At 42.5% G+C, this 13449-nt stretch overlaps 1 protein-coding gene and 1 pseudogene across 3 annotated transcripts; both read right to left on the minus strand.

Moving 5' to 3' along the window:
* Positions 1-526: 526 nt before the first annotated feature.
* Positions 527-7465, minus strand: LOC142660571 (toll-like receptor 5). 3 transcript variants are annotated; one of them, XM_075837196.1, is made up of 3 exons: positions 7109-7197; positions 5108-5157; positions 527-3119 (listed from the first exon to the last, which is right to left on the minus strand). In XM_075837196.1, the coding sequence occupies exon 3, from the start codon at positions 3112-3114 to the stop codon at positions 1177-1179; it is 1938 nt and encodes a 645-aa protein (XP_075693311.1). In that variant the 5' UTR covers positions 3115-3119; positions 5108-5157; positions 7109-7197; the 3' UTR covers positions 527-1176. The 3 variants fall into 3 exon arrangements, with proteins under 3 accessions (XP_075693311.1, XP_075693313.1, XP_075693312.1); XM_075837198.1 differs by lacking the exons at positions 5108-5157; positions 7109-7197 and adding an exon at positions 7399-7465; XM_075837197.1 differs by lacking the exon at positions 5108-5157 and having other exon boundaries at positions 7109-7172.
* Positions 7466-7804: 339 nt separating this feature from the next.
* The window catches only part of LOC142660572 (large ribosomal subunit protein uL23 pseudogene), a 46148-nt pseudogene continuing 40503 nt past the window's right edge, over positions 7805-13449 (minus strand).

Raw genomic sequence — 13449 nt, forward strand, 5'->3', positions numbered from 1 at the left:
GCCGGAGCAGCTGATCGGTGCGGGGTCCGGGTGTCGGACACGCACCGATCATATACTGATGACCTATCCGGTCATCAGTTGTCCGGTAGTGGAAAACCCCTTTAAGGGATTGCCATTTTTTTTTTGTTCTGTACTATATGGAACAGTTTAGCACACCCTTTACGTCACTTTCACAAGGCGGTATTTTGGAACAGTATTTGTAAGCCAAAACCAGAAGTGGATCCAAAACGGAAGAAGTACAAATCTTTCCATTATACTTTGTAGGATCATTTCTTGGTTTTGGCTTAATAAATACGAACCACAATACTCTCATGCCCTATGCTAAATCTATTTTGGTATTTTTTTTCTTTCTGAATTCTTCCCCTATGCTAAAAACACTAGGGTCGTTTCGGACTGGTCAGGTTATTTAGCTTTAACCGCTATTGTACTGTGAAAAAGAAACCTTGATTTACTGTTTATTTAAATGTATTTCTTTATTTTTGGTGCATTACTGTGCATTTCAATGTATTTTTCTTAAAACTAATTTATTAATAAAAACGGATTTTACATTAAATAAGGGGAAAAAATATTTGTTAAAAAACATTTTAACCAAAGTTGCAGCAATTAAAAAAATATGAAGTTACATGTGTGTAATACAGCTTTTATATTGCGATTGTCCTGTAAGAGTATGTTTACATGAGCCCTTTTTTATTGTGGTTTTTGCCCAATTTTTCAAAAGTGCAGCGTTTTTTTTTTCAAAAATTGGGTGGTTTTGCTAAGTTTTCCAAAATTGATGCAAAAAAACGCAACAAAAAAATGACATGTTTACACACCCTAAAATGGCCATTGTCCTTTTAAATTGTCAATAATCCAGTATCTGCTTTCTGCCATCTAGTGGTTACTTGGTATATTGCAATACATTCTATTAAAGCCTATACTGCCCCTTAGTGGTCAAGAAGCTACACAAACTATTAAATTAATTCAAGTAACAGATTTATCAATAAATGATAAATAGTACATACAAAATGATACAATACAACTGAAATAGACCGCTATGACTGGCAATAAACATTGGTCCACATTTATTAAAAATGGCGTATTTTACACCAGTCAAAGTGTAGAGGGTTGTTCCTTTTATCCAATAAATTGACAAAATGGCACTACTGTCACTGCATTTGTGAAAAAATTGCAACACATCTAACATTCATTGAAGTAAGTTGCCAATGGTATTACTCGTACTGGTGGAGATAGGCTGAGGCATTGGATCTCATCTCTATGGTTGAAGTTCACAGTCCCATTAGTCGTTATCATCCAATGCCAAAATTCATTAAGGGCACAGTTACATACCAATGTTATATCTGATAGGTCAAGGCTTTGTAAGGACACCAGAGGTGAAAAACTAGAAGATGTCACGGTGACAAGGTTGTTGCTCCCTATATTTAAGGACTTCAGAGTCTTTAGGTCAATGAACAATTCCTGATGGATGAGCCTGAGGTTATTTCTTGACAAGTCTAAAGTTTGTAGACTCTTTAAACCTCTGAATAAGTTTTCAGGCAAAGAGTAAATTTGGTTTTTTGCAAGATTGAGTGTTTCCAGGGAGACCAGGGGTATAAAGATGTCTGAACACTGCCCATCATTCCAAACTTGTCCGAGATCATTATCTGATACATCCAAATAAAGAAGGGAACTGTTGCCTACAGGTTTATTAGCTGTAGTAGGTGAACACCAAGAGAGCTCATTGCTACTTAGTAGAAGTTGTTTCAGAGAACGTAACTCAAGGATATCCCACAGGGTCCTCAGATCAGTCAGGCGATTACTTGAAAGATCTACAAATTTACAGTTAGGACAGAAAGAGGGGAGACCATAAGTGTTGGAGATGCGATTTTGTTTTAATAAGACAAAATTTAAACTTGGAAGTTCAACTGGTGGTATTTTTGTAAGAGAATTATCCCTTAAACTCAATGAATCCAAGGAGACAAGTCCATTCATTGCTTTATATTGTATAGCTCCAATATGGTTGAAACTGAGATCCAGAACTATGAGGGGGGAAGATGACAGACTTTCAAAACTGCTTCTTGTAATCTCTCCAATGAGATTTCCTGAAATATTAAGGCTTACCAGTTTTCTTAAACCCGAGAATGCTCCTGGGCTGATGTAGTTGATTTGGTTGGAGGACAGATCAAGAGATAGTAGTTTTGAGAATACAGAAAATATTTCAGATGACAACTGTGAGATGAAGCTGCGTGACATGTCAAGAATATAGACATTGCTGAGGCCGAGACCTGAGAATGTGCTTTTCTCTGGGTTCTTAAAGTTATTGAAGAGAAATCCACTCCCCAACAGAGCAGTATTCCTCATCCGAACATGCTTCACTTGAGTTCCAGAAATAATTTTAAAGAAAGCCTCAACCTTTTCTGCATTCCAGGCCATTAAAGATATATCTAGGGTGCCTAATGTGATGTTTCTAAAAGGGTTGGGGCACAAGGATGTGTTATAAACCTGGAGGGGATTAGATGAGAGGTCAAGTAGCTCCAATCTTTTTCCTTGTAAATTCTGAAGAATATCTCCACAGAGATTGCTGATTTTGTTGAGCTTCAAAAGAATGGTGGAAATTGAGTGTAACGCCAGGAAGCTACTATCTGGCTGCAGTCTGTGTATATTGTTATATGAGAGGTCAAGCTTCTTCAGAGAGGTTAAGTCGCCAAACAAATCAGATTCTAGAACGGACTCATTTAGTCCATTATGATCAAGAAGCAGAGTTTCTAGTCTGAACAGACCTCGGAAAGCATCGGGATGTAACCTGAGGTTGCGGTTGCTACCAAGGTCAAGGACGGTGAGGTTAGGCAGGTTTTGAAAAGCAGCTTGAGCGACATAGAAAGATCCATTGGTAACCTGTGCACCAAGACTGAGAACCTGAAGCAGGAGGAGGTTTTGAAAAGATTCCACAGATATGGATGAAATATGGTTGAAGGAGAGTAAAAGAACTTTGGTATCAGGAGGGACAGATGGAACAGACACTAAACCTTGAGCCAGGCCGGTGTAAATATTCTGATAGTTGGCCACTTGTGTAGGGAAAATAGGGAAAATTGTTGAAGAAATAGTCAAGATCAGAAGCACAATGGATGAAAGGATCATGATACCTGCAAAATAATAAGATATTGTTAAGTTTTATTATTATATATACCAGCTTTTCCATTTTCTTCCCCAAAATCTTTGTGTTTGCTTGCACTCAATAAGACAATCACTGTTGATGCTAAATTAACTTGATAAGTCGGCAAAGGATACTCTATTGTATTGGGAATAATACAACCATGATTTTTTTTTATAAAAGGTGTCACAGATCATTACCATGTATATTGTTTGCAAAAATATTATCCTCATATATATATATATATATATATATATATATATATATATATATATATATAAAATATATATATATAATATATATATATATATATATATATATATATATATATATATATCAGTATATTACACAAAGAGATTGGATCTATGGAACACAAAAGAGCCTGCATGAGGGAAACGCCTATGGAGACACCGCCCCTGGAATGCAAGAGGAGTGTACAGAAGAACTTACAGCTGAGGAGCCAATAGGGCTTAAGCACGTCCCACCTTCCTACAGGGAAGTTTTTTTGTGTTTCTTTGTTCAATAAAAAGTTCAGTTCACTTCCTACCTCACTGAGGGAGGACATCTACCAACTTGTCTGCCTGGTATATTTTCTCCATGCATGCCCCCAGTTCCAATTTAAAGAGGTGGCTATTTGGTGTGGAATAACAGGGAGAAGGAAGTTTGCACTGACAAAGGGACATATGAAAGCTAAGAGATCCCTAAACAGCATGTCCCCTACCCGCTCTCCACCCTATCTTTTTGCATATCTAACAATTCCCACTTTAGCGATTTGTCTATGGATCTGTATGCGGTGCATATTCACAGATATCAACACCTGTCCTAGTGAAGATCAAGACGTGACTGGATTAATTATTCACTAGGGAGAATGGATAACAAAATATTAAAGTGGTTATTGGATCTGATAAAATTGATGGCTTATCCTCTAAAGAGGACAATATCTGATTGGCGGGGGTCCGACTCTTGGCAAGCCCGCTGATCAGCTGTTTGGAGGGGTCGTGGCAAGCGCTGCTTCACCTTCATCACTAAATCGGTGAGTAGTGATTGTAAAGAGTTAAAGAAGACCCCCACCAGGTCGGTGAACATTCTGCCCAGCCAATATTTACATTGCGAGGCTGGTAAAAGTAAAATATTTTCAGTGGCAAGTGGCTGTAGTTTTGCATAATAAGATATTTTTTCTATTAAGATTGGATACTCCTCCTTTGCCAGGCTGTCCAGCCCTAGGAACGTCAGCATTTGCACGCGTAGGACAAGTGTGAGATTGGCGCCAATGGTAGATTACAGTGGCCTAGGCACTCACTTTCAGCAGCCAGACATGTGCACACTGCCTGCGCAGCCACGAGAGTCAAGAGAGGATGTCAGAGAATACTAAATGAGTTACATGGAGTCATTGTCTGTCTGAGGCTCTGTCATTGTCTATCTGATTTTTTTGCAGACGACCTGCCTGCAAGGCGTTTGCCGCATTTTTCGCGGCGTCTTTCGGCCGCAACCATTGAGCGTCGGCCAAAAAACGCAGCAAAAAATGATTTTTCTGCCTTCCATTGATGTCAATGGGAGGTCAGAGACGGAAACGCCCGAAGAAAGAGCATATCGCTTAATTTCCCGTGAGCATTTTTTTCCGCACGCGGGAAAAACACCTCCACCTTCCATTGAAATCAATAAGAGGCAATTTCGGACGTTTTTGCTGCAGTTTCCATACTAAAAAATGCAGCCAAAAAAACCTCTGTGTGAACAGGGCCTAAGGTTGTATTTACGCATTCCGGTTTTGTGTTGTTTTTATTGGGGGGGGGGGGTGATTTGCGTGATTGGCACGTCTAGCCAGCTCTGCACTTCTTTTCCCTACAGTTCAGCCTCCTGTCTGCTTCTGATCAGACACCATCTTTCATTTTAGATTTTACCCTGCTTTCTCTTTATCTGTGCTATGCTACCAATCACATGATTCCCTCAGTACAGCATTGCACAAGCAACTGGAGCCATTACCATCTCCGCCTGCTGGGAGGACAGTGTGATAATCCACTCTTCATAGTCTCCTAAATAAGATAAGATATTAGAAACATAGAGAGAGGGAGGATTATAACTGTGAGACATGAGCTTGTCTAATCAACAGTGGTAACTGTGATAGGAGTTTGTGTCCCCTTGTATAGAGCCAGTGCGGAACAGTCCATACAATTTATCATACAGAAAGTTGTGATGCCTGTAGGAATGACACAGAATTATCCCCATTGACGCCAGTAGGGAAAGCGTGTCACCGAAACCTGATTCAGACTGTTGCTATGCAATGGCCCTAGTGTGATATGTAGTGATAGAAGCAGCAAAAACACATGGAATCCATTAATGGAACACATGGCAAAATATAGTTTTAGTTTGAGCTTCCCATAAAGCAGTTACTTTCTTGTAAGTGAACCTACTTAATGTTCAGTATGTTTATAATGAAAATTTTTCAGAATTGTTGCTCAGTGATAACAATGAATAGTTTGACCCAAAGCCAGTAATGGCAATATGGGTTTAGACGTGCTAGATGAGGAGCTTCCAATTCTCAGAAGACAGCAATACAGTGAAATAAAGGGAGAAAGGGGGCGGACATCTGAAACGTTGCAATGACTTAGCAGGACGCCAATCCTCCCCTCCTCATGGAGTCTCTACACAGAAACCATAATACACTGGAAAAAAACTATCTGGACTTCTTATGGACTTTGGTACTATGGGGGAAGATGAAATATAAATTTTTGTAATATTGGTGTTAATCAAATACGTTTGATGAGATAAAGTGTTTTTTTCAAAGAAAATTAAAGTTCGAAGGTGCTTTATTTCATTGTATTGCGGAATTGCAGCTCAGCCATGGACACACTGGGAAGATTGGTTGCCCAGAAACCTAAAAGTAGCCATACATGTATTTATAGAAGAAGGCTTTTTTTAGAACTTCCCTGCAGATAATTGCATGTATGATACAGTAACCTATATTCTGCTGATCATGGCTGGCTCCACCACTACCAGCCTATAAGCAGCCCATATGAGCATTGTGTATTCATATGATAATATGGGTGTTAGATAGAGATGAGCACATTTTCCAAAATTTGTTACAGAGGGCTGATTCTATCAAATCGGCTGTCCAATTCGATTAGGTTTAAATACTTTTTCAGCGAATCTCAAGTGCCCCGATTGCACTGTCTTACTCTGTTATGACTTCTAGGACTGTATCCAAGTTGTGCCATAGAGTTGCATATGTTTTTGTATTCAGTTGAATGAATGCCAAAACGATGGTGCGAAAACCATTTTATCCCATTGTGAAATGGTAGACAGGTATGTTAATGCTATGACCTACTTGCCATGTTTCCATTTTGTAGATATTAATGGAGTTGTACAATATAATCAGTCAATGACAACAAGCAGAAATGTTGAAACTGATTAGAAAGTCGCATAACAGAACAGATATTGTGACGGGACACTTTTCAGCTCCATATGACACTTTCACATATGTGTAAGGGTATGTTCACACGCAGTGTTTTCAGACGTAATTCGGGTGTTTTACGCCTGAAAAAATGGCTCCATTACGCCTACAAACATCTGCCCATTGCTTTCAATGGGAATTACGATGTTCTGTTCCCACAAGCCTTTATTTTACACGTCGCTGTCAAAATACGGCGCGTAAAATGACGGCTCGTCAAAAGAAGTGCAGGACAATTCTTGGAACGATTTTGGAGGCGTCTTTCATTGACTCCATTGAAAAACAGATCCAAAAACGTCCGTAAAAAACGCTGCGAAAAATACTAGGTAGTTAACAAAACGTCTGAAAATAAGGAGCTGTTTTCGCCTGAAAACAGCTCCGTATTTTCAGACGTATTTTGCGTTTGTGTGTGAACATACCCTAAAGGAGCAGAGAAAGAAAGCCCATATGCTATAACCATAATGACTACTAGAACAGCACTAGTGTGGACTACCATGACATAAGAGCAAAGTGGCACATAGAAGAGTTGTACTTACTAGTCACTAGAACGCTGTCTTATTAGAATGTGTCCTCTTCAGATGACTGCAATCTCCTTGTGTTATTCTCTGCTGCTCCTGTATTTAAGTATCTGGCACATGCAACTTCTCAATGAGGAAACACACAGATGACGTCAGACAATTAATGTTTGGTAACAATGAGAAGGAATTTTCCAAGGAGATTCCTATATTATTCTACTTGAACGATGACATCCTGACTTAAAACCCATAACTATAAAATCTAATATACAAACCTTACAACCTAATACAATATACTAGAGGATATTTACCTCTTATTATACCCTGCTCCAGAACTAGAGATGCCAGAATTATTACTTCAGGGGAGTTTTCCACAAAACCTTTTTATGATGTAGCACTAGATCCTGAGAACTATAGTGCCCGATCAGTAACGACCACGGCACCTATTGGAAAAAAAGAAGCTCCCTTTGTTCTGTTTGTCAGTCCCAACATCATAATTGTCAGAGCTGACAGTTTTATATGACGGGTCACGTAATTTGCGCAATATTTTGACAGCCAGCAACTAAGTTCCTATACAAGAAAAATTTGGTTTTGGTAGGAAGGGTCCCAAGTTGGGTTCCTTCCCATGCGATAATTGCGCCGCTTACAAGCTTAGGCTACGTCCTTCGTATTATGGAATTCTTTTTTTTTTTCTGTACGGAAAATGTGGCGTTGCCTTTAAATGATACCAATTTTGTTTGCAACATCAAGGGCATCATAGTCTGGAACAAGGCGGACATATGCCTTCTCACCGTCAGGCCTAATGAGGGTGTTCACTTTGGCCACGTCAATGTCGTACAGTTTCTTCACTGCCTGCTTGATCTGGTGCTTGTTCGCTTTGACATCAACAATAAAAACCAGAGTGTTATTGTCTTCAATCTTCCTCATGGCTGACTCAGTGGTCAGAGGGAACTTGATGATGGCATAATGGTCAAGCTTGTTCCTTGTGGGAGCACATTTCCTGGGGTACTTGGGTTGCCTCCTCAGTCTTAGGCCTCCTGAATGTAGGGGTGCTCCTGATTTTCTTCTTCTTGTGACTGTGTACTCCTTTTAATACAGCCTTCTTGGCTTTAAGAGCCTTAGACTTTGCTTCAGACTTGGCAGGGACAGCTTCCTTCTTTGCTTTCAGAGCCATCTTGGGGAAAAGGATATTCTGGAATTCTGCCGACGACAAGGAGTACAAAATTATACATCACATCAATTGTAACACAAAGGAAGTAATTTACTTTGCCACCTGCCCATGTAATTTCATTTATGTGGGCATGACAACAAGAGCTCTCAGGGTAGGAACACACACAGTATGTTCAAGGCGTATAGGCTGCGTCAAGCTGCACAGCGTATCCACCCTAAACACCGAAGGGAATGCCGTCCGAAAAATTGCAGCACTTTGTGGTGTGTTTTTCCGGTGGAATTTCCGCTGCATAAAGCAACGCCGGAAAAATAAAATAAAACTTTCATACTTACCCCCTCCCTCTTCTCTGCGCGCAGTCCGGCCTCCTGGGATGAAGTTGCAGGTCATGTGACCGCTGCAGCCTGTGATTGGCTGCAACAGTCACATGGGATGAAACGTCATCCCAGGAAGCTGGACTGGAAAAGAAGTATGGAACTCTGGGTAAGTATAACTTTTTTTTATTTTACTTGCGATATTTGCGGCAGAATCACTGATTCCGCCGCAAATATCGCAACACACACTGCTTTGTTGTGGGTTTAAGCACCCCATTGAATTCAATGGGAGAACCCGCAACAGAAGAGCTCAGATTCCACAGCATTAATTGAGATGCTGCAGTTGAAGAAACTGCATGGCAGGTAAATTTTTGTGCATTTTTTTTGGTGCCATTTTTCTGCTGTGTGGGGACGATATTTGTTGAAATCTCACCCACACTGCTGCTACGGTAATACGCTGCGGATTTTGTGCAATGAATCCGCTGCAGAAAATCCGCAGTGTTTATGCGGTGTGTGTTCGCACCCTTAAAGAGGCTCTGTCACCAGATTTTGCAACCCCTATCTGCTATTGCAGCAGATCGGCGCTGCAATGTAGATTACAGTAACGTTTTTATTTTTAAAAAACGAGCATTTTTAGCCAAGTTATGACCATTTTTGTATTTATGCAAATGAGGCTTGCAAAAGTCCAAGTGGGCGTGTTTAAAGTAAAAGTCCAACTGGGCGTGTATTATGTGCGTACATCGGGGCGTTTTTACTACTTTTACTAGCTGGGCGTTCTGGCGAGAAGTATCATCCACTTCTCTTCAGAACGCCCAGCTTCTGGCAGTGCAGACACACAGCGTGTTCTCGAGAGATCACGCTGTGACATCACTCACTTCCTGCCCCAGGTCCTGCATCGTGTCGGACGAGCGAGGACACATCGGCACCAGAGGCTACAGTTGATTCTGCGGCAGCATCGGCGTTTGCAGGTAAGTCGATGTAGCTACTTACCTGCAAACGCTGATGCTGCTGCAGAATCAACTGTAGCCTCTGGTGCCGATGTGGCCGACACGATGCAGGACCTGGGGCAGGAAGTGAGTGACGTCACAGTGTGATCTCTCGAGAACACGCTGTGTGTCTGCACTGCCAGAAGCTAGGCGTTCTGAAGAGAAGTGGATGATGCTGATTCGTCAGAACGCCCAGCTAGTAAAAGTAGTAAAAACGCCCCGATGTACGCACATAATACACGCCCAGTTGGACTTTTACTTTAAACACGCCCACTTGGACTTTTGCAAGCCTCATTTGCATAAATACAAAAAGGGTCATAACTTGGAAAAAATGCTTGTTTCTGCGGTGCGGAATTTAATTTCGGAGCATGTCAACTATTTCAGGTTTTCCCGATTGAATTCAATGGGGAAGCAGAACCCGCAACAGAAAGCCAAGTGTTGCGACTTTTGCAGGGTAATTGCAGCGTTTACGCCGCAAAAAAACTAAAGTCCAGAAAAATAAAAATAAATCATACTTACCCAAAACGCCCTCCTTCTTCCTGCAGTTTCATCCCATGTGACCGCCGCAGCCAATCACAGGCTGCAACATCACATGGCCTGCAATGTCATCCTGGGAGGCCGGAGCGGACGTCAGAGGAGGGAGGGGTTAAGTATAAATGGCTTTCTTCTGCATAGAATATTCCGTTCTAAAAACCGCACCACAATGTGGTGCGATTTTTCAGACGGAATGTACTGCGGGTTCCAGGTCGGATACGCTGCATGGTTTTTATGCAGCGTATCCGTCCCGTGGGAACCCGGCCTAAAGCAAACCAAATCCAAATGAAGAGACTGTGTCTAATGCTAGGATACCTCGTATGTCTAGATTTGCTTGACTTCATCTTAAGGTAATGCCAAAAATGGTAACAATACATAACAATGTTTAATCCTTTCACTGCTGCAACAATTTTCACACTTTGGACATACTAAAATAAAATCTGAATGATAAAATAAAAAAAAAATTTATACCCCTATATGCACTATTCAGCCATAACATTAAAACTATCTGCCTAATATTGTATAGCTCTCCCTCGTGTCACCAAAACAACTCTGACCTGCCAAGGCATGGCTCATGGGCCCTGATGCAAAAATTCTTACTGGGCCCCCCCCCCCCCCGCAAACTTCTCATGGCCGACGGTCCGCAGCTTTCAGCTGCATCGCTGGGTCTCCTAAGTGACACCCAACAATGCAGCACTAGCAGCCGGGGCGTCACTAAGGCTGGGTTCACACACCCTATTTACGGACGTAATTCGGGCGTTTTAGCATTGAATTACGTCCGAAAATGCGGCTCAAAAGCGTTGGCAAACATCTGCCTGTCACTTCTTCAGACGTAAATGGAGCCGTTTTCCATGGACTCCATAGAAAAACAGCTCCAATTACGTCCGTAATGGACGCAGCGAAAGACGCCTGCACATGCCATTACGGCTGAAATTACGGTGCTGTTTTCTCCTGTAAGCAGCACCGTAATTTCAGCCGTAACAGACGCTGCCATGTGAACATACCCTCAGGGCTTAAAATGTCAGGGAAATAGCCCCAATACATATGTGTCCGCCCCAAAAAAAAGTGTGTATATGAGACAGCATAGCATATCTATAGCACTACGACCCTATAAACTATGGATAGGATTAGATACAGTGGCTCAGCAGACAGTATCACACATGATAGGATTAGATACAGTGGCTCAGAAGGCAGTATCACACATGATAGGATTAGATACAGTGGCCCAGCAGACAGTACCACACATGATAGGATTAGATACAGTGGCTCAGAAGGCAGTATCACACATGATAGGATTAGATACAGTGGCTCAGCAGACAGTATCACACATGATCGGATTAGATATAGGGCCCAGCAGACAGTATCACACAAGATACGATTAGATACAGGGCCCAGCAGACAGTATCACACATGATTGGATTAGATACACAGCTCAGCAGACAGTATCACACATGATTGGATTAGATACAGGGCCCAGCTCGCTGACATTGCGTCTCCAGTGCTGGACCCAGGATAGGTAAGAATAATAATTTTGCTTCTTTATGTGTTACTGATTATTTTTGTGTGTTTGTGGTTTTTTTACAGGTTCGGTTGTTGGACTTCGGATTCGAGGACTTCAATGACGGCGTTTTTTTTATTCTCAATAAAATGGTTAATGAGGGTTGTTTTTTTATTTCAATGTGCTTGTATCTTTTTAAACTTTATTATCACCGCCTTAGTAATGGCCGCTGGCTGATTGACAACCTCCATTACTAAGGCGAGGCTTAATGTTAGCCGGTGCAGAGGCCAACACTAACCCCCATTATTACCCCGGTATCCACCGCCACCGGGAGTACTGGGAAGAGCCGGGTACGAACCAGTACCCGACCATCTGTAGTGACGGGCAGGCACCGGGGTGGCCGCAGGCTGGTAGTATTAGGCTGGGGAAGGCCAAAAACAGTGGCCCTTCCCACCCTTGTAATGCTGCCTGCTGCTGCTGTGTTGTATCTGGCTGGTTATGAAAATTGGGGGGGATTTTTTTTTTTAAAATGATGTGGGGTCCCCCCTTTTTCATAACCAGCCAGATACAATAAAGCAGCAGCAGCCTAGCATCACCAGGGTGGGAAGGGCCACTGTTTTGGCCTTTCCCCTCCTGATAATACCAGCCTGCGGCCACCCCAGTGGCCGACCATCACTACAGATGGTCAGGTACTGGATCGTACCCGGCTCTTCCCAGCACCCCTGGTGGCGGTGGGTACCGGGGTAATAATGGGGGTTAGTGTTGGCCTCTGCACCGGCTAACACTAAGCCCCGCCTTAGTAATGGATGCTGTCAATCAGCCGGCGGCCATTACTAAGGCGGTAGTAATATAGTTTAAAAAAAAACACAAAGACATAGAAAAAATATTTTATTGAAATAAAAAAAAAAACACACAACCGTCATTAACCATTTTATTGATAATAAAAAAAAAAAGCTGTCATCGAAGTAGTCCTGGAATCCGACGTAGTCCAACGACCGAACCTGTAAGAAAACACACCAAAAATGATTAGTAACACGTGTGTTAGGCTTAGATACAGGGCCCATGTGTGATACTGTCTGTGGGACCCTGTATCTAAGCCTACCACAACGTAGGCTTAGATACAGGGTCCAGCAGACAGTAATCTTATACAGTATAAGATTACTGTGTGCTGGGGCCATGTATCTAAACCTACAGTGTGGTAGGCTTATATACAGGGCCCAGCAGACAGGATCACACATGGGCCATGTATCTAAGCCTACCATGTGATTGGCTTAGATACAGGGCCCAGCAGACAGGATTACGCATGGGCCATGTATCTAAGCCTACCATGTGATTGGCTTAGATACAGGGCCCAGCAGACAGGATCACGCATGGGCCATGTATCTAAGCCTGCCATGTGATTGGCTTAGATACAGGGCCCAGCAGACAGGATCACACAATTTGTGATCCTGTCTCATGGGCCCCCTAAGCCTGCTACATCGTAGGCTTAGGGGTTGTGCAGTCCCTAAACATTGATGGCCTATCCTCAGGATAGGCCATCAATAGCTGATGTGTCTCTCGGGACCCGCAAATCAGCTGTTTTGAAGGGGCCGCAGCACTCGTACGAGAGCTGCTTCCCCTTCATTTCACTACTCGCTCACACTGTGAATCGCCGACACCGATTCACAGTGTGACCGGAATGAAGTGACAGGAATGAAGGGGAGCAGCTCTCGTACGAGTGCTGCGGCCCCTTCAAAACAGCTGATTGGCGGGTCCCGGGAGTCGGACCCCGCCAGTCAGGGCTAACCTTACCTTCCTCTTCGGCCGCGGCGGGAGTTCTGTCGTCTCGATGCTGTGCGCGGCGCATAGCGCTGTGACGTCAT

The sequence above is a fragment of the Rhinoderma darwinii genome, chromosome 9, assembly GCF_050947455.1.
Source record: "Rhinoderma darwinii isolate aRhiDar2 chromosome 9, aRhiDar2.hap1, whole genome shotgun sequence".
Lineage (NCBI taxonomy): Eukaryota > Metazoa > Chordata > Amphibia > Anura > Rhinodermatidae > Rhinoderma > Rhinoderma darwinii.

Bases quoted from the DNA above. Each gene is read 5' to 3' on its own strand.
- LOC142660571 (XM_075837198.1), bottom strand. From the start codon at position 3,114: ATGATCCTTTCATCCATTGTGCTTCTGATCTTGACTATTTCTTCAACA.